General features: G+C 35.8%; 1 protein-coding gene across 4 annotated transcripts in view; it reads right to left on the minus strand.

Annotated features, from left to right (window-relative positions):
- The window catches only part of EPHA6 (EPH receptor A6), an 881,405-nt gene that overhangs the window by 472,231 nt on the left and 383,956 nt on the right, over positions 1-25,218 (minus strand). For all 4 annotated transcript variants that reach the window (XM_032351621.1, XM_032351616.1, XM_032351619.1 and 1 more), the window contains exon 4: positions 1,908-2,063. In XM_032351621.1, coding sequence (XP_032207512.1) covers positions 1,908-2,063 — 156 coding nt within the window. The remainder of the gene's footprint in view (positions 1-1,907; positions 2,064-25,218) is intronic.

Here is a 25,218-nt window from a genome sequence, read left to right on the forward strand (position 1 = left end):
TCTGTTTAGTACAACTGCAGGCTAGTGATGAGCATGGGATGATGTGTGGAATTGTTGAGTCAACATATTTTGCACCTGCAACTAATATAACACTGTATGTGAACTATACTGGAATTAAAATGAAATAAAAATCAGCCATGAATGAGAGATTAATAAAGATGGTAAAAGGCCAGAGAGAAAATTAGAGTTCCCTGGTAAATTATATATATTGATTAAAATAAAATTAAAACAGAAAAGGATAAAAAAAACATAATTTATAATACAAAGTATAAAAAAAGAATTTTTTTAGAGGAAAGAAAAATCCAAAAAACATAAAACATTAAGCTGATAAATACACATATCTGATTCAATGACTGACTAGTTTATCAGGTTTGTGGACTTTGTTGCATTCACTATTTATTTCCTTAACCAGACCCTCACTCCAAAGAACTGCATGCCTACCCTGCTACGTCACTGAAGGGTTAGATTGATGGGAACCAATTTATTCCTTCAATTTGTCAATTGTCTATTTATGGCCACCTAAGAAAATAAAAAGAAAAATTCCTGATCACTTACTTCAGAAGTTGCAGTTTCTGATACAGATTTTGAGAAATACCTTCCTAGCAGTACTGTAGCCATTTGAAATCCACCATTTACCTAAACTGGAGTAAGCTGTTCACAATGTAATGTAATAATATATAGTAACCATTGAAGAAGGATTACATATGTGGTAACAGCAAGGTTTTCCTATTAAAAACTCTACATAATTAGGTGAGAAATTATATTTCAAAATTTCCTTTTCTGTTTATTAACTTAAAATATGTTCCCAATGAAAAAAATGCCAGGTAGTAATTTCCCAGGCTGGAACTTTCTGAAGAAAATGGTCACTCAGCATTTATAATCAGAAAGCAAAAGTTACATCTACTAATGAACGTGTTGCATTTTAATTAATTATATTCTATAAAAATATTTTATATTAAAGTCTGTAGTAATGCAGATAAATCTATAGGCTGCATCATTTACAAGAAATGGGACATCACCATTGTCTCTAAGGAATATGCAACATTACATAACTCTCAATCTGTTTTTGCCTTTATGGAATTACAGAAGATAAGCAATAGTTTGGCACTAATTCATCAAACAGAAGGGCAAATTTTCACTGCAGTATATTATTTATGTATTAACAAAGGCTTTTATAGCTACCTAAAAGGTGACATTTTACTTTTGCATAGCTTAGCAATGCATTAATAAATTCACTTTTACTTTTTAATTTTTTATTTTATTTTTAAATGTACAGATAATTCATAGTATTTTATAATAAGAGTACAAATAACATAATTCTTGATGCATGCAGTTAAATGACCTTCACATTTAAATTTAATATCTACTGATTCCAACCCAAAAATTGGAAAGTGAAAGGTGAAATGCAGACAAATTCAAAAACACTTTCCTTTAAAGACAAATGTCAAGGAAAACTAGAACTTTTTTTGCAAAACGACAGCACAATGACTTTTAAAGTTCCATCTGGAAGTTCCCCCACACTAAACTTGGTGTTCCTAAATTGATGTGCCTTAAAATGGACAAGGGTGAAGCAAAGAACAAGTTTTATTTATAAATTTTTAGGTAGCCTTAAACTGCTTTAACTTCCTAAGGACAGATTATGGTTTGGAAAAATTTCCAGGGCCTCACACCAGTGCTGAGATTTTAATCTCCTGGATAAAGGTGAATTTTGAAGAATAGGCACTTCCTTTGCAAGCAGATGAAAGGTAACTATGTTGAGAGAAAGAGAAACTTTTTTCTTCACTGTTTTCAAAGTCAAATACATGGTTGCCACAGAATTTTGCATATTTACTTTTTAAAGCAATTTAGAATAAAGAGACCAAAGGGTTGAAAACAGGATTTACAAATGCAAAAATGCAGAGACTTACTGGTACATGCCATGGAAGGTGGGTCTTTTTCAGCTCGGAAGTAACCCTTTTCACACTGACAGACAGAAGTTGCTTCCTTATAGGTTAAACTGTGGGGAGGGCATTTAGAACATTTTGTGTTCCCAGCAAATGCTTTATAGAATCCTGGTCTGCAAGCTGTAAAAACAGGAAAAAATACTTTTATTGCTATTATTGCTTGCACTATTTTACTTGTACACATACACCATATTTTAATTGATATACATTTTGATCTCAGAGTTCAGTGTCACACATATACAGAAAAGTCAATATATGTTAATATTAATGAAGTTAGTTATTCAAAATCAGTAACATAATGGTGACATCATATTTAGGCTCAGGTTGCTAATTTTGGATAGCATACCTGAAATATGCATACACAAAATAGCTGATTACCAGAGTGTGGAGATGCCCCTCCCTGGAAGTAAGGGAAATAATTTTGTGTAGTTCTAGGAGATAGCATTAAATAACATTGAATCACACTGTGTAAAATATATTTGCTTTCCATTTTTCTCTCAGTCCTTCTAAGAACTAAAGGAGAAAGTCCCAGTGTGGTGCTGGTATACCTTAACATCTGTCCTATTGGTGAATATATATATATATTTTTTTTTTAACAAAATGAAAGTTGGCCTTAGGTTCAGAGATTTTAGCAAGATCTACCTATAGTTGGATAACATCGCTTTTTTAAATCAGTTTATTTTTATTTTTATGGCAATTTTTTCTATTATATTGAAACACATTCATTTAAAATTTTGAATTAATTTCAAAAGTAGATAGACAAAATATTAAGTCAATAAGATATATATATGCTTATTGACAAGAACCATGAAAATTGCATATGGCAAGAACCATGAAAATTGTAAACAACAAAATTTTCACAAAAAATCATGAAAATAAAATGTAAATAATAAAAGTTACATGATGATATATTTTATTAGGCCACATTTTCTCTTTGCTTAAACCCATGTTGTCATTATTAGGAAACTTTTTCACAGGAATGGAAGATCTAGAAAAAAAAATCCTATGCTAAATATGCATTCAAGGTCTTAAATGTTGAGGGGGTAGTTGTTTCTAGTCTCAAAAACCACTACTGACCACTTTCTAAATTAACACATATACAAAATAAAAGTAGAATAAATTTCCAGTAACATACATTATGTTAAAAATGTTTTAACAAACTACTTCTTTTAATCTAACACATTTTCACAAAATCCTCCATTTTTTAAAAGATTTTATTTATTATTTATCTGAGAGAGAGAGACACAGATAGAGAGAGCACGAGCAGGGAAAAGAGAGAGAAGCAGGTCCCCAGTGAGCAGGGAGACTGATACAGGACTTGATCTCTGGACCCAGGGATCATGACCTGAGCCAAAGGTAGACACTTAACTGAGCCACCCGGGTGCCCCCTCAAAATGCTCGATTTAAAAATATAAAATAACTAACAATAATAAAAAATAATCTCCTGATAAATCTCCTGATTATATATGCAGGAAAGAAAGAAATTTTAAGGGAAATTGGAATCTTAATTAAATGAGTCCCAATAAAATAACTATTTGTCTTTTCCTAGATACATATTTTAATATATATTCCTACAACTCTAAAGGACTGCAATATGATTGATGTCAGTAGTATACTGTGTACCACTGACTCAGCCTCTAGGAGGCATAAACTATAACAGGTGTGTGCACATATATGCACACATGCACAAACACTTACACATGTGCGTCTAGACACATGTAATGACTGGGTTATTTTTGACCATTTGCTTTTATAATAATGCTTTATATGAATACCCAGCTTTTGTACCAACATAAATGGGACTGGAAGAGATTATGCTGAGTGAAATAAGTCAAGCAGAAAGAGTCAATTATCATATGGTTTCACTTACTTGTGGAGCATAAGGAATAACATAGAAGACATTGGGAGTTGGAGAGGAGAGATAAGTGGGAGTATTCAGAGGGGGAGGCAAACCATGAGAGACTGTGGACTCTGAGAAACAAACTGAGGGTTTTGGAGCGGAGGGGTGTGGGGGGTTGGGTGAGCCTGGTGGTGGGTATTATGGAGGGCATGTATTGTATGGAGTGCTGGGTGTGGTGCATAAACAGTGAATTTTGGATCACTGAAAAAAAATTAAGTTAAATTACACTGAAAAAATAATGCTTTATACAAATGACCTAGTAATTCAAGAGAAGTTATAATCAATTCTGTACAGTAAAATTACTTTTAAAAACCTGGTTATTTACTATCAATAAAGCTATTAGTGTTGATACATAAATATCAACCAGTCTCTTTAACATGCTGATAAATTAATTAATATTATATGACTAATTAGTAAAAACACTGTATCATCAAATAGCTCTCTAATCCTGTCAAAATTCAGAGTACATAAATAATATATATACTCAACCCCTAAAATTTTCACAAATAAAATATCCTTTAAAAAATACATAAATTTCTGGAGGAGTCAAGATGGCGGAGAAGCAGCAGGCTGAGACTGCTTCAGCTAGCCGGAGATCAGGTAGATAGCTTATCTAAAGATTGCAAACACCTGAAAATCCATCGGCAGATCGAAGAGAAGAAGAACAGCAATTCTGGAAACAGAAAAACAACCACTTTCTGAAAGGTAGGACCGGCGGAGAAGTGAATCCAAAGCGACGGGAAGATAGACCCCGGGGGGAGGGGCCGGCTCCCGGCAAGCGGCGGAGCAACCGCGCACAAAATCAGGACTTTTAAAAGTCTGTTCCGCTGAGGGACATCGCTCCAGAGGCTAAACCGGGGCGAAGCCCACGTGGGTTCAGCGTGGCCTCAGGTCCCGCAGGGTCACAGAAGGATCAGGGGTGTCTGAGTGTCGCAGACCTTGCGGGTATTGGAAGGGGAAAGCCGGCTACAGAGACAGAGCCGACAGTAAGCTCACAGCTCAGTGTGACCTTGAACCGGTCGCAGGCTCGGTGAGCTCGGAGCGCGGCCGGAGGTCCGGCAGACGGGAGTACCTGGCGCTGTTCTCTGAGGGCGCACTGAGGAGTGCGGCCCTGGGCTCTCGGCTCCTCCGGGCCGGAGACCAGGAGGCCGCCATTTGTATTCCCGTCCTCCGGAACTCTACGGAAAGCGCTCAGGGAACAAAAGCTCCTGAAAGCAAACCCGAGCGGATTACTCACCCCGGCCCCGGGTAAGGGCGGTGTAATTCCGCCTGGGGCAAAGACACTTGAGAATCACTACAACAGGCCCCTCCCCCAGAAGATCAACAAGAAATCCAGCCGAGACCAAGTTCACCTACCAAGGAGTGCGGTTTCAATACCAAGGAGAGCAGCAGAATTCCAGAGGAGGAGAAAGCCAAGCAGGGAACTCATGGCTTTTTCCCTGTGATTTTTTTTTAGTCTTGCAGTTAATTTAATTTTTTTCTTTTTCATTTTTTGTTTTTTTTTTTTTCCTCACCTTCGGATAAATTTTTTTTTTTTTAACTGTTACCTTTTTCTTTTTTAACGATTTTTTACTAGTTTATCTAATATATATATTTTTTCTTTTTTACATTTTTCTTAGGTGTTTTCCTTTTTTTTTTTAATTCTTTTCTTTTTTTTTTTTTTTTCTTTTTTCTTTTTTTTTCTTTCTTCCTTTTTGAACCTCTTTTTATCCCCTTTCTCCCCTCTCACGATTTTGGATCTCTTCTAATTTGGTTAAAGCATTTTTTCCTGGGGTTGTTGCCACCCTTTTAGTATTTTACTTGCCCCTTCATATACTCTTATCTGGACAAAATGACAAGACGGAAAAATTCAACACAAAAAAAAGAACAAGAGGCAGTACCGAAGGCTAGGGACCTAATCAATACAGACATTGGTAATATGTCAGATCTAGAGTTCAGAATGACAATTCTCAAGGTTCTAGCCGGACTCGAAAAAGGCATGGAAGATATTAGAGAAACCTCTCGAGAGATATAAAAGCCCTTTCTGGAGATATAAAAGAACTAAAATCTAACCAAGTTGAAATCAAAAAAGCTATTAATGAGGTGCAATCAAAAATGGAGGCTCTCACTGCTAGGATAAATGAGGCAGAAGAAAGAATTAGTGATATAGAAGACCAAATGACAGAGAATAAAGAAGCTGAGCAAAAGAGGGACAAACAGCTACTGGACCACGAGGGGAGAATTCGAGAGATAAGTGACACCATAAGACGAAACAACATTAGAATAATTGGGATTCCAGAAGAAGAAGAAAGAGAGAGGGGAGCAGAAGGTATACTGGAGAGAATTATTGGGGAGAATTTCCCCAATATGGCAAAGGGAACGAGCATCAAAATTCAGGAGGTTCAGAGAACGCCCCTCAAAATCAATAAGAATAGGCCCACACCCCGTCACCTAATAGTAAAATTTACAAGTCTCAGTGACAAAGAGAAAATCCTGAAAGCAGCCTGGGAAAAGAAGTCTGTAACATACAATGGTAAAAATATTAGATTGGCAGCTGACTTATCCACAGAGACCTGGCAGGCCAGAAAGAGCTGGCATGATATTTTCAGAGCACTAAATGAGAAAAACATGCAGCCAAGAATACTATATCCAGCTAGGCTATCATTGAAAATAGAAGGAGAGATTAAAAGCTTCCAGGACAAACAAAAACTGAAAGAATTTGCAAATACCAAACCAGCTCTACAGGAAATCTTGAAAGGGGTCCTCTAAGCAAAGAGAGAGCCTACAAGTGGTAGATCAGAAAGGAACAGAGACCATATACAGTAACAGTCACCTTAGAGGCAATACAATGGCACTAAATTCATATCTCTCAATAGTTACCCTGAATGTTAATGGGCTAAATGCCCCTGTCAAAAGACACAGGGTATCAGAATGGATAAAAAAACAAAACCCATCTATATGTTGACTCCAAGAAACTCATTTTAAGCCCGAAGACACCTCCAGATTTAAAGTGAGGGGGTGGAAAAGAATTTACCATGCTAATGGACATCAGAAGAAAGCAGGAGTGGCAATCCTTATATCAGATCAATTAGATTTTAAGCCAAAGACTATAATAAGAGATGAGGAAGGACACTATATCATACTCAAAGGGTCTGTCCAACAAGAAGATTTAACAATTTTAAATATCTATGCCCCCAACGTGGGAGCAGCCAACTATATAAACCAATTAATAACAAAATCAAAGAAACACATCAACAATAATACAATAATAGTAGGGGACTTTAACACTCCCCTCACTGAAATGGACAGATCATCCAAGCAAAAGATCAGCAAGGAAATAAAGGCCTTAAACGACACACTGGACCAGATGGACATCACAGATTTATTCAGAATATTTCATCCCAAAGCAACAGAATACACATTCTTCTCTAGTGCACATGGAACATTCTCCAGAATAGATCACATCCTCGGTCCTAAATCAGGACTCAACCGGTATCAAAAGATTGGGATCATTCCCTGCATATTTTCAGACCACAATGCTCTAAAGCTAGAACTCAACCACAAAAGGAAGTTTGGAAAGAACCCAAATACATGGAGACTAAACAGCATCCTTCTAAAGAATGAATGGGTCAACCGGGAAATTAAAGAAGAATTGAAAAAAATCATGGAAACAAATGATAATGAAAATACAACGGTTCAAAATCTGTGGGTCACAACAAAGGCAGTCCTGAGAGGAAAATATATAGTGGTACAAGCCTTTCTCAAGAAACAAGAAAGGTCTCAGGTACACAACCTAACCCTACACCTAAAGGAGCTGGAGAAAGAACAAGAAAGAAACCCTAAGCCCAGCAGGAGAAGAGAAATCATAAAGATCAGAGCAGAATCAATGAAATAGAAACCAAAAAAACAATAGAACAAATCAATGAAACTAGGAGCTGGTTCTTTGAAAGAATTAATAAAATTGATAAACCCCTGGCCCGACTTATCAAAAAGAAAAGAGAAAGGACCCAAATAAATAAAATCATGAATGAAAGAGGAGAGATCACAACTAACACCAAAGAAATACAAACTATTATAAGAACATACTATGAGCAACTCTACGCCAATAAATTTGACAATCTGGAAGAAATGGATGCATTCCTAGAAACATATAAACTACCACAACTGAACCAGGAAGAAATAGAAAGCCTGAACAGACCCATAACCAGTAAGGAGATTGAAACAGTCATTAAAAATCTCCAAACAAACAAAAGCCCAGGGCCAGACGGCTTCCCGGGGGAATTCTACCAAACATTTAAAGAAGAACTAATTCCTATTCTCCTGAAACTGTTCCAAAAAATAGAAATGGAAGGAAAACTTCCAAACTCATTTTATGAGGCCAGCATCACCTTGATCCCAAAACCAGACAAGGATCCCACCAAAAAAGAGAGCTATAGACCGATATCCTTGATGAACACAGATGCGAAAATACTCAACAAAATACTAGCCAATAGGATTCAACAGTACATTAAAAAGATTATTCACCACGACCAAGTGGGATTTATTCCAGGGCTGCAAGGTTGGTTCAACATCCGCAAATCAGTCAATGTGATACAACACATCAATAAAAGAAAGAACAAGAACCATATGATACTCTCAATAGATGCTGAAAAAGCATTTGACAAAGTACAGCATCCCTTCCTGATCAAAACTCTTCAAAGTGTAGGGATAGAGGGCACATACCTCAATATCATCAAAGCCATCTGTGAAAAACCCACCGCAAATATCATTCTCAATGGAGAAAAACTGAAAGCTTTTCCGCTAAGGTCAGGAACACGGCAGGGATGTCCATTATCACCACTGCTATTCAACATAGTACTAGAGGTCCTAGCCTCAGCAATCAGACAACAAAAGGAAATTAAAGGCATCCAAATTGGCAAAGAAGAAGTCAAATTATCACTCTTCGCAGATGATATGATACTATATGTGGAAAACCCAAAAGACTCCACTCCAAAACTGCTAGAACTTATACAGGAATTCAGTAAAGTGTCAGGATATAAAATCAATGCACAGAAATCAGTTGCATTTCTCTACACCAACAGCAAGACAGAAGAAAGAGAAATTAAGGAGTCAATCCCATTTACAATTGCACCCAAAACCATAAGATACCTAGGAATAAACCTAACCAAAGAGACACAGATTCTATACTCAGAAAACTATAAAGTACTCATGAAAGAAATTGAGGAAGACACAAAGAAATGGAAAAATGTTCCATGCTCCTGGATTGGAAGAATAAATATTGTGAAAATGTCTATGCTACCTAAAGCAATCTACACATTTAATGCAATTCCTATCAAAGTACCATCCATCTTTTTCAAAGAAATGGAACAAATAATGCTAAAATTTATATGGAACCAGAAAAGACCTCGAATAGCCAAGGGGATATTGAAAAAGAAAGCCAACGTTGGTGGCATCACAATTCCGGACTTCAAGCTCTATTACAAAGCTGTCGTCATCAAGACAGCATGGTACTGGCACAAAAACAGACACATAGATCAATGGAACAGAATAGAGAGCCCAGAAATAGACCCTCAACTCTATGGTCAACTCATCTTCGACAAAGCAGGAAAGAATGTCCAATGGAAAAAAGACAGCCTCTTCAATAAATGGTGCTGGGAAAATTGGACAGCCACATGCAGAAAAATGAAATTGGACCATTTCCTTCCACCACACACAAAAATAGACTCAAAATGGATGAAGGACCTCAATGTGCGAAAGGAATCCATCAAAATCCTTGAGGAAAACACAGGCAGCAACCTCTTTGACCTCTGCCGCAGCAACATCTTCCTAGGAACAACGCCAAAGGCAAGGGAAGCAAGGGCAAAAATGAACTATTGGGATTTCATCAAGATCAAAAGCTTTTGCACAGCAAAGGAAACAGTTAACAAAATCAAAAGACAACTGACAGAATGGGAGAAGATATTTGCCAACGACATATCAGATAAAGGACTAGTGTCCAGAATCTATAAAGAACTTAGCAAACTCAACACCCAAAGAACAAATAATCCAATTAAGAAATGGGCAGAGGACATGAACAGACATTTCTGCAAAGAAGACATCCAGATGGCCAACAGACACATGAAAAAGTGCTCCATATCACTCGGCATCAGGGAAATACAAATCAAAACCACAATGAGATATCACCTCACACCAGTCAGAATGGCTAAAATCAACAAGTCAGGAAATGACAGATGCTGGCGAGGATGCGGAAAAAGGGGAACCCTCCTACACTGTTGGTGGGAATGCAAGCTGGTGCAGCCACTCTGGAAAACAGCATGGAGGTTCCTCAAAATGTTGAAAATAGAACTGCCCTATGACCCAGCAATTGCACTATTGGGTATTTACCCTAAGGATACAAACGTAGTGATCCAAAGGGGCACATGCACCCGAATGTTTATAGCAGCAATGCCCACAATAGCCAAACTATGGAAAGAACCTAGATGTCCATCAACAGATGAATGGATCAAGAAGATGTGGTATATATACACAATGGAATACTATGCAGCCATCAAAAGAAATGAAATCTTGCCATTTGCGACAACATGGATGGAACTAGAGCGTATTATGCTTAGCGAAATAAGTCAAGCAGAGAAAGACAACTATCATATGATCTCCCTGATATGAGGAAGTGGTGATGCAACATGGGGGCTTAAGTGGGTAGGAGAAGAATAAATGAAACAAGATGGGATTGGGAGGGAGACATACCATAAGTGACTTTTAATCTCACAAAACAAACTGAGGGTTGCTGGGGGGAGGGGGTTTGGGAGAAGGGGGTGGGATTATGGACATTGGGGAGGGTATGTGCTTTGGTGAGTGCTGTGAAGTGTGTAAATCTGGTGATTCACAGACCTGTACCCCTGGGGATAGAGTATTATGCCTCCATCAGAAAGGATGAATACCCAACTTTTGTAGCAACATGGACGGGACTGGAAGAGATTATGCTGAGTGAAATAAGTCAAGCAGAGAGAGTTAATTATCATATGGTTTCACTTATTTGTGGAGCATAACAAATAGCATGGAGGACATGGGGACTTAGAGTGGAGAAGGGAGTTGGGGGAAATTGGAAGGGGAGGTGAACCATGAGAGACTATGGACTCTGAAAAACAATCTGAGGGTTTTGAAGGGACGGGGGGTGGGAGGTTGGGGTACCAGGTTGTGGGTATTATAGAGGGCACGGATTGCATGGAGCATGGGGTGTGGTGCAAAAATAATGAATACTGTTATGCTGGAAATAAAAAAAAAAATTAAAAAAAATACATAAATTTCTAAATTTAATATGCTATAGTAGTTAAAAGACAATGTGCTATAAAATATTTACCAAATCTAACATATATATTTTGTCAATTAAGTAATTATCTTCTACTTAATTATGAAGTTTAAAATAACTAATTATATTCCATAGAATACATTTATAATACTTTGGCAAGTAATTCTAAATGTTGAACTCAACTAGAAATTTAATCATGTCTTGAGCTCATCTATTACAATATTTATAAATCTAATAAGTCACACAGTTTATAGAGAATGTGCAAATTTAAATGGGGAGCTTGCATTCTGCATATTCCAATATTAGTTAAAATATAATTTAAATATTATTATAACAGCCTTTTGAAATAAATTAATTAGGAATGTGAACACTATAGGACTATACTAAAGTTTATCATATGTACAGATACAAAACCTATAAGAACCATAAACAAGAGCTGTAAATATTGACTCCTTTCTGTTATTGGTCATTCAAATCTCAGTCATAAACACTGTTTAGCATATAAAGTAGCCTGCCAATAACTTCATTTTGTGCAGCAAAACACTGTCAACTTTTATTTTCTCTGATGACTACAAAACAAAAATTTAAATATTTTTTATCTGAAGTGTTTTCAGCTAATATTTCACCTTCTTTTAGAATTTTAGAGTGCTTAAAGCAGCTCTTAAAATACTTAGAATAGCTTAGTGATATTCAAACTGTTCTAGAGACCAGGCTGTTAAATGGTCTCAGCACCCAATCTTGCCTACTTTATTCTGTAAACAGGAGGATTTTCTAAACCAGCTCTGTCCAATAGTACTAAAAACTAATATATATATATATATATAATTATATCTATATATCTATATATCAATATCTATATATACATCTCTATATCTATCTATATATACATATATATGTGTATATATAGAGAGAGAAGTATATATGTACTATATATAGGATAGTACTAAAACTAATATATATGTAAGTATATATATATATCATTTCAATTTTTGTAGGAGCCACATTAAAAAACTAAAACGAGGTAATTATATATATATTTTATTTATTTGACAGAGAGATCACAAGTAGGCAGAAAGGCAGGCAGAGAGAGAGAGAGAGAAGCAGGCACTCTACTGAACAGAGAGCCAGATGCAGGGCTCAATCCCAAGACCCTGATATTATGACCTAGGCCAAAGGCAGAGGCTTAACCCACTGAGCCACTCAGGGTCCCCTTTAAAAAAATATTTAACATAATATAACCAAATTATTATTGTTTCAACATATAAACTAGCTCTTGAAATATTTTACATTATTTGGGGGTTTTTTTGTATTAAATATTTTGTACTATTTAATTTGATATGTATCTTACATTCACTGGACATCTCAATTCAAACTAGCTGCATTTCAAGTGCCTACTCACTTTATATGCGGCTATGAGCTACCACACCGAATAGTGCAGTTTTGAACACAGAAATCTCTTCATTATATCTCCCTGCTGAAAAAACTTCGATGACTTCCCACCATCTCTATGTTCAAGTTTAAAACCAATTGCATTACAAGTTCCCCTGTGGTTTGACCCAGCCTGAAGCTCTAACCACATCACATGAAGCTGCTTCCCTCTCACACTCCCCTGATTAAGGCTTTGTCCCTCTACAGTCTATTCTCAACCCAGTTCTGATCCTCTCAGAACTTACATGAGATCACATTATCACTGGGCTCCAGGCTTCTGGTGGCTTTCCATTTCTCCTAGAGCAAAGCCATTGCCCTATTAATTGTCTACTAGACATCACATGATTTTGCTCCCTTTCCCTTCCTTGTGACTCTGCTTTTCATCAACTCTTTTTCCATCAGGTCCTCTGCTCCAGCCACACTGGCCTCCCTCAGAGTCTTGCATGAAATCATGCTCCTGTTACTGAGCCTTTATCACTTGCTCTTACTCACCTCTCTGTATGATTTGCTCCCTCCCTTAGATCAGGTCTTTGTAACAATGATATCGTATTAATGAAGCTGATTCCCTTTTTAAAACTGCACCCCCTGCTACGTCCTACCACAGTATTTTATATTACCCTCCACTCTTTTTCCTATCTGCAAAGAACTTAACATCTGACACATGATATGTTTAACTTTTTAAGCTACTTCCTTTTAAAATGTATGCTCTGTTAGGCCAGAGATTTTTTGTTTCTTTTGTTTACTGAGGTGTATTTCCAGTGCCTAGACCAGCACCAGGCATTATTTGGTCCTTCCCCAGTATTCAGTGAATGAACGAATGACTTGCTGACAGTCTCCTTTAATTTCTATGAATCTATCATGATCTTTCTTCTTCTTGAGCCTTTTCTATTGAAAATCTCTCTTCTCCATCCCACCCCATGACCCAATCACCTTGCTAACTCCTAACCCTCTTTCAGGTCCCACTTCTTCCTGACTTTCTAGAATAGGTTCTTTAAGCACCTGTGACATCTCAACAATAGCATACTTGTTGGTTTGCAAACTAGTGCTGTGCATAAAATGCGGGGGGAGACAGAAGAGGCAGGCCACTCCAGATTGGTAGGTGACAAGTTTCATAAGCAGGGGAACTGACATAGGAGGCTCGTTCTGGGCAGTTGTAAGATAAACAGCTCTCTGCACCTACCCTCCAGAATCTTAAAAGTTTATATAGAGGCCTTAAATGGGATGAGTCATGTATACCGTCCAGATGGTCTCAATAGCAGCTTACTCGCTCAAGGTTCTGTCCTTGAAAAGAGCTCCCATTATGGGGATGATAGGCAGATCATAGAGTTCAAGGACAGGAAAGGGGTTGAGGAGCCTTCAGTTCCCTGGGTCCGGCTCGAGGGTTAATCTGTGGTGGTTGCATCCTTTTTGTTACTTCTTCAGCAACACCTTGGCCATTATTTGTTTAATGACTGTAAGGTCCTCAAGGGCGGGCTGGTAACAGTGATTACCATAGAGTAGGTGTTCCATACATTTTTTTTTTTCACTGAATAGGACAGAGTGTGAGTACTTTGCTAATTAAATTCCTGCAGAAGATTATGCATTTCTACTCAATGTACGTTCTGAGCATAGCATAATTCATCTTACTATAAATTTATGGGTTTTGTTTTTGGCTTGCTGAATTACTATTAAGGGATGGAAACCCTGAATAAAGATTTTGAAAGCGATTCAGTTGCAACTCAATAGTAATTATTCTAATATCTCAAGGTGAGCTGGCTATTAGAAAAATAAAAAAAAACTTTTCCAGTTGAAATTATCATGAATTTGAATATTTTGGCTACCACAAAAAATACAAATATTAATTGGATATTGGTACTGCAGCTCTCAGCCTTATCTCTGATTTGAAATGTCTATGTACACATCAAAATTGCTTTCAAAAATCTTAAAGTGTTGAACTTATAAAATACATTTAGATTGTTAAAATATTACCTTATTTTAATATTAAAGTTAAGTATAATATTTCATTTCAAAACATAGTATTATGCTGTTAAAAATGTTAGAAAGCCAATGTTCTAGGTACTCACATTCTCTTTATGTAGCACACATTAATGGTCTACCCCATACACCTCTCTTTTAGCTTGAATCGTATGAGATAATAATGATCTTGTCACATTTATCACCTCAGTTTCTTGGAACTGCCATAAGTCAGATGTGGGTATATATCTTTAGTACTTAGCATATCTTTCATCTTTACACATGCTTAGAAATTTAATAAGTGAATGAGTAAATAGTTCACTAATGTCTAGTATGAAATTACTAAAATTCTAAATGTATCCTATATATCTATTCAGTTAGTTATTTTAGATTTTGTTTGTATTTATGTTACAAATGAGATATCAATACCTACATGTTGAGAACTTTTACATTGTTTTCTTTTTCTTCTCTATTACTTCTTTACTTATCTATTTTTGGGAATGTAAACTTCATTTCCAAAAACAAACTACCCTGCATAAGATAAGAATATTTTCCAATGTATGTCAATACTGCACAAAATACTGTTAGAAAGTTCAAGATGATCTGATGCAGTGATTTGTAATTTGTTTCTTTTAGAAAAAGCTATTTGAATATAGATGTTCAGTTGAAACTTTCATTTTCTACAAAGACTCTTTTTTAAAAGTACCTACTTATTTCTATATTAAAACATTTACAAGGGGTGCATGGGTGGCTCAGTGGTTTAAGCAGCTGCCTTTTGTTCAGGTCATGATATCAGGGTCCTGGGAATGAGCTCCACATCTGCCTCCCTGCTTTGCAGGGATTGTGCTTCTCCCTTCCCCTCTGTATTCTCTCTCTTTCCCATTCTCTCAAGTAAATCAATAAAATCTTTTTAAAAACCCCACATTTATGATACATAAATGAGATCATAACATGTATACTCTGTATGAACATTTATTTTTAAATATCATTTAAAAATTTGGACTTATCTACCTTTTCTTCAATTTTTTTCTTCAAAAATGACTTCCCTAAAATGCCAACACATTAATTGGTAGGTATGTGTACTTGTATGTAGATCACAAGAATTTATCATTGTTAATTTTACAACATTTGGACAATATCTATATAGTAGAGATTTTTGTTCTCAATTACTACTATACAGTGAAAATATCTCCAGCTCAATGGTCATGAGTTAATTCTTTATAACGTGCCTATAGTATTTCTATCAACAATCTTCCAGTTGAGAGAACCCCTTTCTAAAGTATGCTGCAGTAAACATCCTTATGATAATGTTTACATTTCAGTGCCCAACAGTGGGAACTCTGAATTAGGGTATGTTTATTATTTTCTTAACACATATTTCCGTGTTTCATTCCTAAAATCTCATAACAATGTAAAAGAACATCCTAAACTTAGTACCCCACTAATCCTTATAATAATATTTTACTTTTTGGAAATATTTTACTTTTTGAAAATATGTGAAGTTAAATATCATTGTTACTTTAATTGAAGTTTCTGGATTACCAGTAATGTTGCACATTTTTATTGGCCATTTCTTCATACTCATTTATCTGCCTTTTATATCCTTGTTTGCTGTTTCTATTAATTTGTAAGAGCTGTTTATTAGCAATATTAAAATTGTACTTACTACTATCGTTATACACATTTTCCTATCAATTTTATATTGATTTTATGCATAAAAAGAAATAAAGACAACAATCCCATTCATAAAGCATCAAGAATAATAAAACACATAGGAATAAATTCAACCAAGAAGTGAAAGATCTGTATAGGGAAAATTATAAACTTTGGTGAAAGAAATTGAAGAAGACATAAATGAATAAATATCTCATGCTCATGCTCGTGCATCAGAAGAATTAATTGTTAAAATGTCCATACTGCCTAAATCCGTCACAATCCCTATCAAAATTCCAGTGAGATTTTTTCACAAAAAAAAAAAAAAAATCTCAAAATGTGTATGGAACTACAGAAAACCCTGAATAGTCAAAGCAATTCTGAAAAAGAAAAAGCTGGAAGCATTACGCTCCCTGATTTCAAACTATCCTAAAATTCACAGTCATCAAAGCAGTAACGTACTGGCACAAGAAAAGACAGACTCACAGACCAATGGAACAGAACAGAGAGACCAGAAATAAACTCTTTCACATACGGTCAACTAATATTTGATAAGGGAGCCAATAATAAGCGATAGGGATAGGGTTGTCTTTTCAATAAATGTTACTGGGAAAATTAGAGAGCTGCAAGCAGAAGAATGAAATTGGATCCCTATTTTGTACCACCCACAAAATTTAACTTGAAATAGCTTAAAGACTTAAATATAAGACCTGACACTATAAAACTCCTAGAAGAAATCATAGGAAAAAGCTCCTTGACATCGGTTTTGGCAAAGTTTTTTTTGTTGTTATTGTTTTGGTTTTTTTTTTTTTTGATATGACAATAAAAGCAGAAGCAACAAAAACAAAAATCAACAAATAGGACTACATTAAACTTAAATGATTCTGCACAGCAAAAGAAACAATCAACAAAATGAAAAGGCAAACCATGAAATGGAAGAACATATTTGCAAACCATCTATCTGATAAGATGTTAATATTTGAAATTTATAAAGAATTAATCCAAATCAACAAGAAAAGAATTAGATTAAGTAATTAGGTATAATTTAAGTAATTAAATTAAGTAATTAGGTATAGGAACTGAATAGACATTTTTCGGAAAAAAAAAAAAAAGACATCCAAATGGCCAACAGACACATGAAAATATGCTCAGCCTTACTAATCATCAGCAAAATGCACATCAAAACCATGATGTATTACCTCATATTTATTAAAATGTCTATTATCAAAGAGACAGAAAGTAAGTGTCAGAGGGGTTTTAGAGAAAAAGGAACTCCTCTGCATTGTTGATGGGACGATAACTTGTTTAAGCTGCTATGGAAAACAGTTTAGTTCCTTAAAATATTAATAGAACTACCACATGACCAACAATTCCATTTCTAAAAATTTATCCAAAGGAATGAAAGCAAGATATCAAAAAGAGATCTGAACTCTTGTGTTTACTGCAGGGTTATTCACAATAGCCAAGATACAGAAACATCCTAAGTATTTGTCAGTGGATGAATGGATAAAGAAGATCTATAATGAATCAATTTTTTTAGTTTCCATCCATAATACTAGGACATTATGTTAAACCACCATTTCTTATACTATTGCATTCAACTCATCTGTTTGCCTCTGCTTTCTACCTGTTCAAATCTACACCATAGTTACTGCCAGTTATATTTCTAAATGGTAGAGATGACCATGCTACTGTCTATTGTCTAGTGTAGTAGTTGGCAAACTGTTGTACTTTGACCAAATTTGGTCCACTGCCTGGTTTTGTACAGCTTGTGAGCTAAGAATAGTCTTTGGATTTTTAAAAGATTATATAGGTACATGGTAACACTGATTTTGACTCTTGGCCTGCAAAGCCCAAAACATATACTGTCTGGCCCTTTATATAAAATGTTTGCTAACACCTGGTCTCTAGCACAAAGTCCAAACTCAGTTGAGCATTTAAACTGCTTCACAGTTGAGCTCACACCTATTTTTTCAAACTTACCTCCCACTGCTACATAAATTTTAGACTTCTTTCTATTCTCCATACCACACACACACCATACTATTTTTTTTAAAATTTTTTTATTTTTTATAAACATATATTTTTATCCCCATACTATTTTTTAACAGCTTTAGTAAGATATGAGGTATAATTTGCGTGAATAAACTGCATGTAAAGTATACAATTGGTTAAATTTTGGCATATGTGTACAACTATGAATATTTAACCACAAACAAGATAGTGCATGATCCATCAACCCTAAAAGTTTCCTTGTGTTCCTTTATTTTCACCTATTTGGATCTTTATATTTATTTTAATTTTTCTTAAAGATATTAGAAATCTCTATACCCAACATGGGACTCGAACTTACAATCTTGAGATCAAGATTCAGATGCTCTACTGAGTCAGCCAGGTGCCCCTGCATTTTTATATTTAAAGTACATTTCTAGGGCAGCTGGGTGGCTCAGTCAGGTAAGCATCTGACTCTTGATTTCAGCTCAGGTCATGAATTCATCAGGGTCTTGAGACTGAACCCCCATGTCCAGCTCCATCCCCACGATGAGCCTGCTTAAGAGTCTCTCTCTGCACTTCTCTCTTTCTCTCTCTAAAAAAATTCAATTCAATTAAAGCAAAGTACATTTCCTGCAGGTAGAGCATACCAGGGTCTTGCATTTATTTTTCAAAGTCCAATCTGACAACTTCTTTCTCTTAGTTGGGGTGTTTAGTCTATTTACATTTAATGTGATTACTGATATGGTTAGGCTTAAGTCTATCTTGATGTTTCTTCCCCCACTTTTCCCATTTGTTTATTGCTCCATTTTCTGCCTTTTTTCTTTTCTTTTCTTTTTTTTTTTTTTTTTTTAAATAATTGCATCCTTTTCATGATCTCATTTAAATCTCCTTTGTTGGTTTATTTGCTCATGGGCAAACTCATGTGAATACGCCAGAGAACTTTGACAGCTCTCTGGAGTTCTCTATCAGAGAGGCCCTCTCCTCTTTCGTACTCTGTTTTGGTGTATCTGAATATCTGAGTCTACATGGACTTTCATATCTGTCTTCTCAATCCACAGAAGGAGTCTGCTCACTTCTGTAAGAATCCCTCCTTCCTGCACCATGGCCTTGAAACTCTCTCAAGTGGGAACAGTTGTAGGGCTCTCCTCCTTTATTTACCATCTAGCAGGGATCACAGTCTTTCATTATCTGATGTTTTGTCTTAAAATGTATTTTTTCATATATTTTGTGTATATATTTCATACATATTTCCATATATATTTGTGATTTATTTCATATATTTTAAAATGTTTTTTTCATATATTTACTATATCATGGTTGCAAGTAAAAATCAGACTATTTTAATCATCTTAAATTCTTACTTTCCCAATTGTATTCATATTTCACTGTTTTGTTTTTTTAATTTTATTTGAGAGAGAGATTGAGAGTAAGCACAGTCAGGGAGAGTGGTAGAGGGAGAGGGAGAAGCAGACTCCTGATAAGCAGAGAGCCCAATGTGTGACTCCATCCCAGGACCCTGGGATCATGACCTGAGCCAAAGGCAGACGCTTAAGGGACTGAGCCACCCAGGCACCCCTATTTCACTGTTGTATAATGTCCTTTTCCTATCTAAGTTCACCTGCTAGTTTCTCAAAGACATATTTTAAAAAACTTACTTCACAGTACTGCAATACAACTGCCATCTACCAGAATACCTAAGGTGAAAAAGACACAATAGTAAATGTTGGTGAGGAGATAGAGCAATACGAGCTCTCATATCTCAGGAGAAGTTTTAACTGTTGCTACCACTTTGTAGAACTGTTTGGCAGTATTTACTGACATAACAATTCTACTCCTAAGTATATACCCAACAGAATAGCACAAAGTGAAAGCAGCTTCTATCCCTGCAGACAATCATACCAAATTCCATTGCTAGGTGAGTTATTTGATTTTTATTTTTGAATTTTTAATTTTGATTTGATTTTTTGATTTTTCATTTTTGTAATTTTGTTGACATGTTGATCTTTCTCACCTGATGTATTTTCTACTCCTTTCACCCCCTGTTTTGTCCTTGTTAGTGTAGACTTTCTATGTTCCCTTATTCTGGTGAAGTATCCTGAGGGAATGGAAATAAGCTGATATGTTCAGCAACAATTCTTAAACAAAAAGTTTTACACTTTACTAAACTTCTAATCATATAATTAGAATACATTTTATTGAAAATAATCAAATTATAATCAACCCGTTATCTATTAAATATGTGTTTTCCTGTTTCCATGTACCTACTCATAAAGGTAGCAAGAGTGTTACTACAAATGCAATGTAATTTGATGATCATAATCTATAAAATATAAAATATATAAGTATTCTTATAAAATCATATAATAAATAATCCAAGTTAAAATATAGTTTTCTACTTCAAAAATATGTTTATAACTTGAGGAACTATATTATTATTTTTTTTTTACTCTATTTTTTTTTTTTTAAGCAGACTCCAAGCCCACAATGGGGCTTAAACTCATGACCCTGAGATCAAGAGCTGGATGCCTTGCTGCTCCTAATTTGAGGAACTCTAAATGTTTGCTTAAAATATCAGTAAAAGGGGCAACTGCATGGCTCAGTTGGTTAAGTCACTGCTTTTGGCTCAGGTCATGATCCTAGTGTCCTGGGATCAAGGCTGCATTGCATGCAGCTCCACATCACATCCTGCTCAATTTGGAGTCTACTTCTCCCTTCCCCTGCTCTTGTGGTCTGTGGTCTCAGTTGCGCTCTCTCTCTCTCCCCCCTTCTCAAATAAAAATAAAATATTTTTTAAAAATAAAATAACAGTATTAAGAGATGTGATACATATTATAAGGTCAAAATAATTTTTACAAAAAGCATGTATTAAAGGGACATTCCATATGAGTATAGTTACTGAATTACCACTAATGTTAATGAAATACATACTTTGCAATGCAATTTCCCTTATAAATTTAAGTCTCTGGGTATCACTGAAATACAGTTTGAAAGTACTTTGAGGCACATACACATACATATACACACAATGTCTCTGCTAAAACAAAATCAAGAAATGTACAACCTGTCTGTACATAACTTTATTTTAAACATAGAATGGGTAGGCATACACTGGTAGCAATGTTTTGCAGGTTTATCTGTATTATCAGAGAATTCTAAGACAAAGGACCACAAGAAATCCTAGTTGGCATATCATGCAGTTCTCACCACTTGATGAAATATTGAATTGCATCTTATGCGACAGAGACTAACTGATATTAATATAATTGACTGCTTTTCCCTCATCGGTGTTCAATAGTCTGTAAGTTTAGATAAACCTGAATGACTTATCAGTAAAATATGTGATCTGCATCATTTCTCAAAACATTAGAATTCATGAATTTAAGAACTTGGGATAGATAATCTCATCACTGTTTTCTTAGAAGCTGTTCAGCAGTTATGAAAATTAAGTTTTGCTGTCATGTAGACAGAGAAGGCAGAGAATATTAGGGAATTAAAACATAATAAGAAAAGAAAAACCTAAAATCTAAGTTTAAACAACCATGAATATTTTGTTTCTTTAGAATAATCTATTACTAACAACCCAAGGAAAATCTCAAGATCAAATGCAAGTCTATTAAACTTGTACATTGTGCTTCAAAATATTGAACTTACCCTTTCTTGCAGACCACTATAAAGTCCTCATGAGATAATGGATATAAAATTGTCCTGTTACTAATTCTAATTTCTTACTTTCATCAAAAAAATGTTTAAAGAGGACTCTCTTTTGAATAAACAAACAGAAAAACCATCAGACCTACAAAAACCATCAGGCCTTTTATCCTAAAGAATCAGAGGAAGGGGCCTTGGTTCTGAAAAGGATGGAATAAGCAAACTGTGTCATATTTTTCTTGCTTATCTACAAAATCTGAGCACACCATACCCAGCAGATATTTGAAGACTTTGAAAAGTAAGAAGAAGCAGGTATATTAGAGAAAATAAAAATATGAGTTAGTGATGACTTGACCATCTTTCTTTCCCTTCCATCCCTCCTGCCTTCCCTAATACTTGGAGCCTGGACTGAACGGCCTGAACACTTGGAAGTGGACACCAGGTCACAGACAGAGCTCTAGGGCAAGACTGCTCATCTTCATTCTGGAAGTGAGAAACAGAACTCCTAATGTTCAGGAGAGAATGTGAAAATCCCTTCCCCCTTTGGTTCTCTTTCTTTTCTCCATTTTCTTTTGCCTGTCCCTCAAGCAATCATGCGGTAGTGGTGGGGCTGGTGGTGGTCAGTAGTGAAAGCCCACAGGAGTCAAAATTCTTAAGAAGGGAAAACTTCCTCTCCATTCACTCCAGCTGAGGTTCTGAGAGGGTGGAGTCAACTCCCACCAACTGCATTTCTTTTCTCTCTGTCCTTATCTCACTTGGCCCTGGATGCTTAGCCATTTGAAGAAGTGCACAACTGAGTGGAGTAAATATTCAGCCAGCCTTCCTGCCAAGAAATTTTAAAAAGAGGAGCCACAGTAAACCAGAGAGTACTGGGAAGAACATGGAGAGAGAGAAGGTGGAGAAATCAACCCTGTAGGTTTGTTTATGAACTCCTGGTTTTACTCCCAAACTACACATATGTAGTTTTGATAGATTTGATTCTACTTAACATACCAAAGACTTTGAAGATTGAACCAAAAGACCATTACTCAGGTCTCAGACTAGCAGTGAGCTTTTGAACTTTTGGTTAGATAAAGAAGAACCTAGAAACTAAATACAATTTTTTTTTTTTTTTTTTTACTATGTGACATAGTAACTTATAAAAAAGAGATATATTCAGAAATCCACATAAGTTGCCATTAACAAGTATAAACTAGATATGTTAGACTTTATTTTATCTTCCACCATTTTTCTCATTCATAGTCTCATAATTTATGTTAAAGATGAGTTGAAAAAGGCACATTACTTCAAGAGGTGGATAATTGTCAAGGACAGGGCATTACTTGGATAGTGAAGTCAGAAATACTTCAGTAGTCTGAGGTTGTGACATGCAAATTTAAAATTCTAAGGATGTTTTTAGTGTGAGAGTAAGTCAGTGGAGGTAATGGAAACCAAGAGGTTTATATAAGCAGTTTTTATGATTAGATACTTTTTATTTTTATTACCATTTATTATCATTTTGAAAGCAATCTGGTAATAATACTGGTACCAATATTAAAAGTTAACCCATTTTTTCCCTATAAATAACAGATCATCTTTTCAGTGTTCTGACATTCATCTTCTAATGTTATTCTTAATTAATTTATTATGTCCAGGTATATTTTAATCTTTTTTTTTTTAAGATTTTATTTATTTATTTGACAGACAGAGATCACAAGTAGGCAGAGAGGCAGGCAGAGAGAGAGGAGGAAGCAGGCTCCCCGCCGAGCAGAGAGCCCGATGCAGGGCTCGATCCCAGGACACTGGGATGATGTCCTGAGCTGAAGGCAGAGGCTTTAATCCACTGAGCCACCCAGATGCTCCAGTAATGTCAGTTTCTAAATTTCTCTTCAATATTCTTTTCTTGTATACTCCTTAAGTCAGCCTAAATTTACTTTAGTGAATAAGAAAAACTATCCCAAAGAGAAAACATCCAGTGATTAACTGTAAGATATAGTATAATAATAGCTACAGCATAATCATTTGTAGTTATCGAGCATTCAGAATGAGCCAGATATTTGTGAAAAATACTTCATATATATATTTTTAGTTTTTCTTATAAAAATCAATTACAAAGGATAATAAAGAGTGTGGCCTTTGGAACTAGATTACTTGGCTCAAGTTCTGTTCCTGTATTTTACCAACTCTGTCATTTCAATCAACTTATTTTTCTATGCATCATTTTCCTTGTCTGAAAAATGGGGATAAGTAATAGCACCTACCTCAGGGGGTGTTGTGAGAATTTAATTAATTATTATGTGTAAAGTGATCAGAAGGGTGCCTAACATATTACTACTTAGATGAGGAAACTGAAGTTGAGCGATATTAAGCAACTTGTTACAGCAGACTGTGTTTTCCAAAAATGGCCTCAACAATATCTCCCACTCTCCACCCTTCCGACAATATCTCACGGACACTCTTTCCATAAAGAGTTCAGGTCCATGTTCCCCATCTCCTGAATCTGGGTGTGCTTGTGACTACAGGGAGTCTATATGACTTCCTAGGCTAGCTAGGTCATCAATGGTGATAGAGCTGTTCCTTTTGGAATGCTTATGTTTAGAAACTAGCCACCATGTCAGGAGGAAGGCCAAGCAGCCATGGAGAGGCCCAGGTAAGGAACTCAGGCCCTTGGCCTACAGCACTGGCTGAGCTCCCAGCTGGCAATCAGTACCATCTTGCCAGCCAGGTGAGTGAGCTATCTGGAATGTAGATTCTCCAGGCTCCTGTATCACCACCTCAGCTGATGCTGCATGAAGCAGAGATAAGCTGTCTTTGCTGAACTTTGTCAAAATTTCACATTTATAAGCAAAATAAATGAGAGTTGTTATTTTAAGGCATTAAATTTTGGGGATATTTTCTTATGACACACTGAGTAACTGAAAGACTTGCTTAAGGTCAAATGGTAGGAGAGCCAAAATTATGACCCAAGTCCTTTTTAGTCTGTAGTATGAGTTCTCATCATAGAGTACACTGGTTGGCTCATTATCTGGAATGTACCTATTCTGTAACTCAGAGCAGTGAAGGAATGAACCACAACTTTTAGAGAATAATTGGTGATGGTATTTGGATTATAAATAAATGTCATAATAAGAAATACTCTTGGGGCATCTGGGTGGCTCAATGGATTAAGCTGCTGCCTTCGGCTCAGGTCATGATCTCAGTGTCCTGGGATCGAGCCCCGCGTCGGGCTCTTTGCTCAGCGGGGAGCCTGCTTCTCTCTCTCTCTGCCTGACTCTCTGCCTACTTGTGATCTCTCTCTCTGTCAAATAAGTAAATAAAATCTTTAAAAAAAATACTCTTTTGTAGAATTTAATCAATAGGTACAATTCTAATTAATGGTTTTATGTCTTCTTAGACACTTATCTTTTTTCCTAAGAAGCAAAACAAGTATATCT

This window comes from Mustela erminea, chromosome 1 (assembly GCF_009829155.1).
Source record: "Mustela erminea isolate mMusErm1 chromosome 1, mMusErm1.Pri, whole genome shotgun sequence".
Lineage (NCBI taxonomy): Eukaryota > Metazoa > Chordata > Mammalia > Carnivora > Mustelidae > Mustela > Mustela erminea.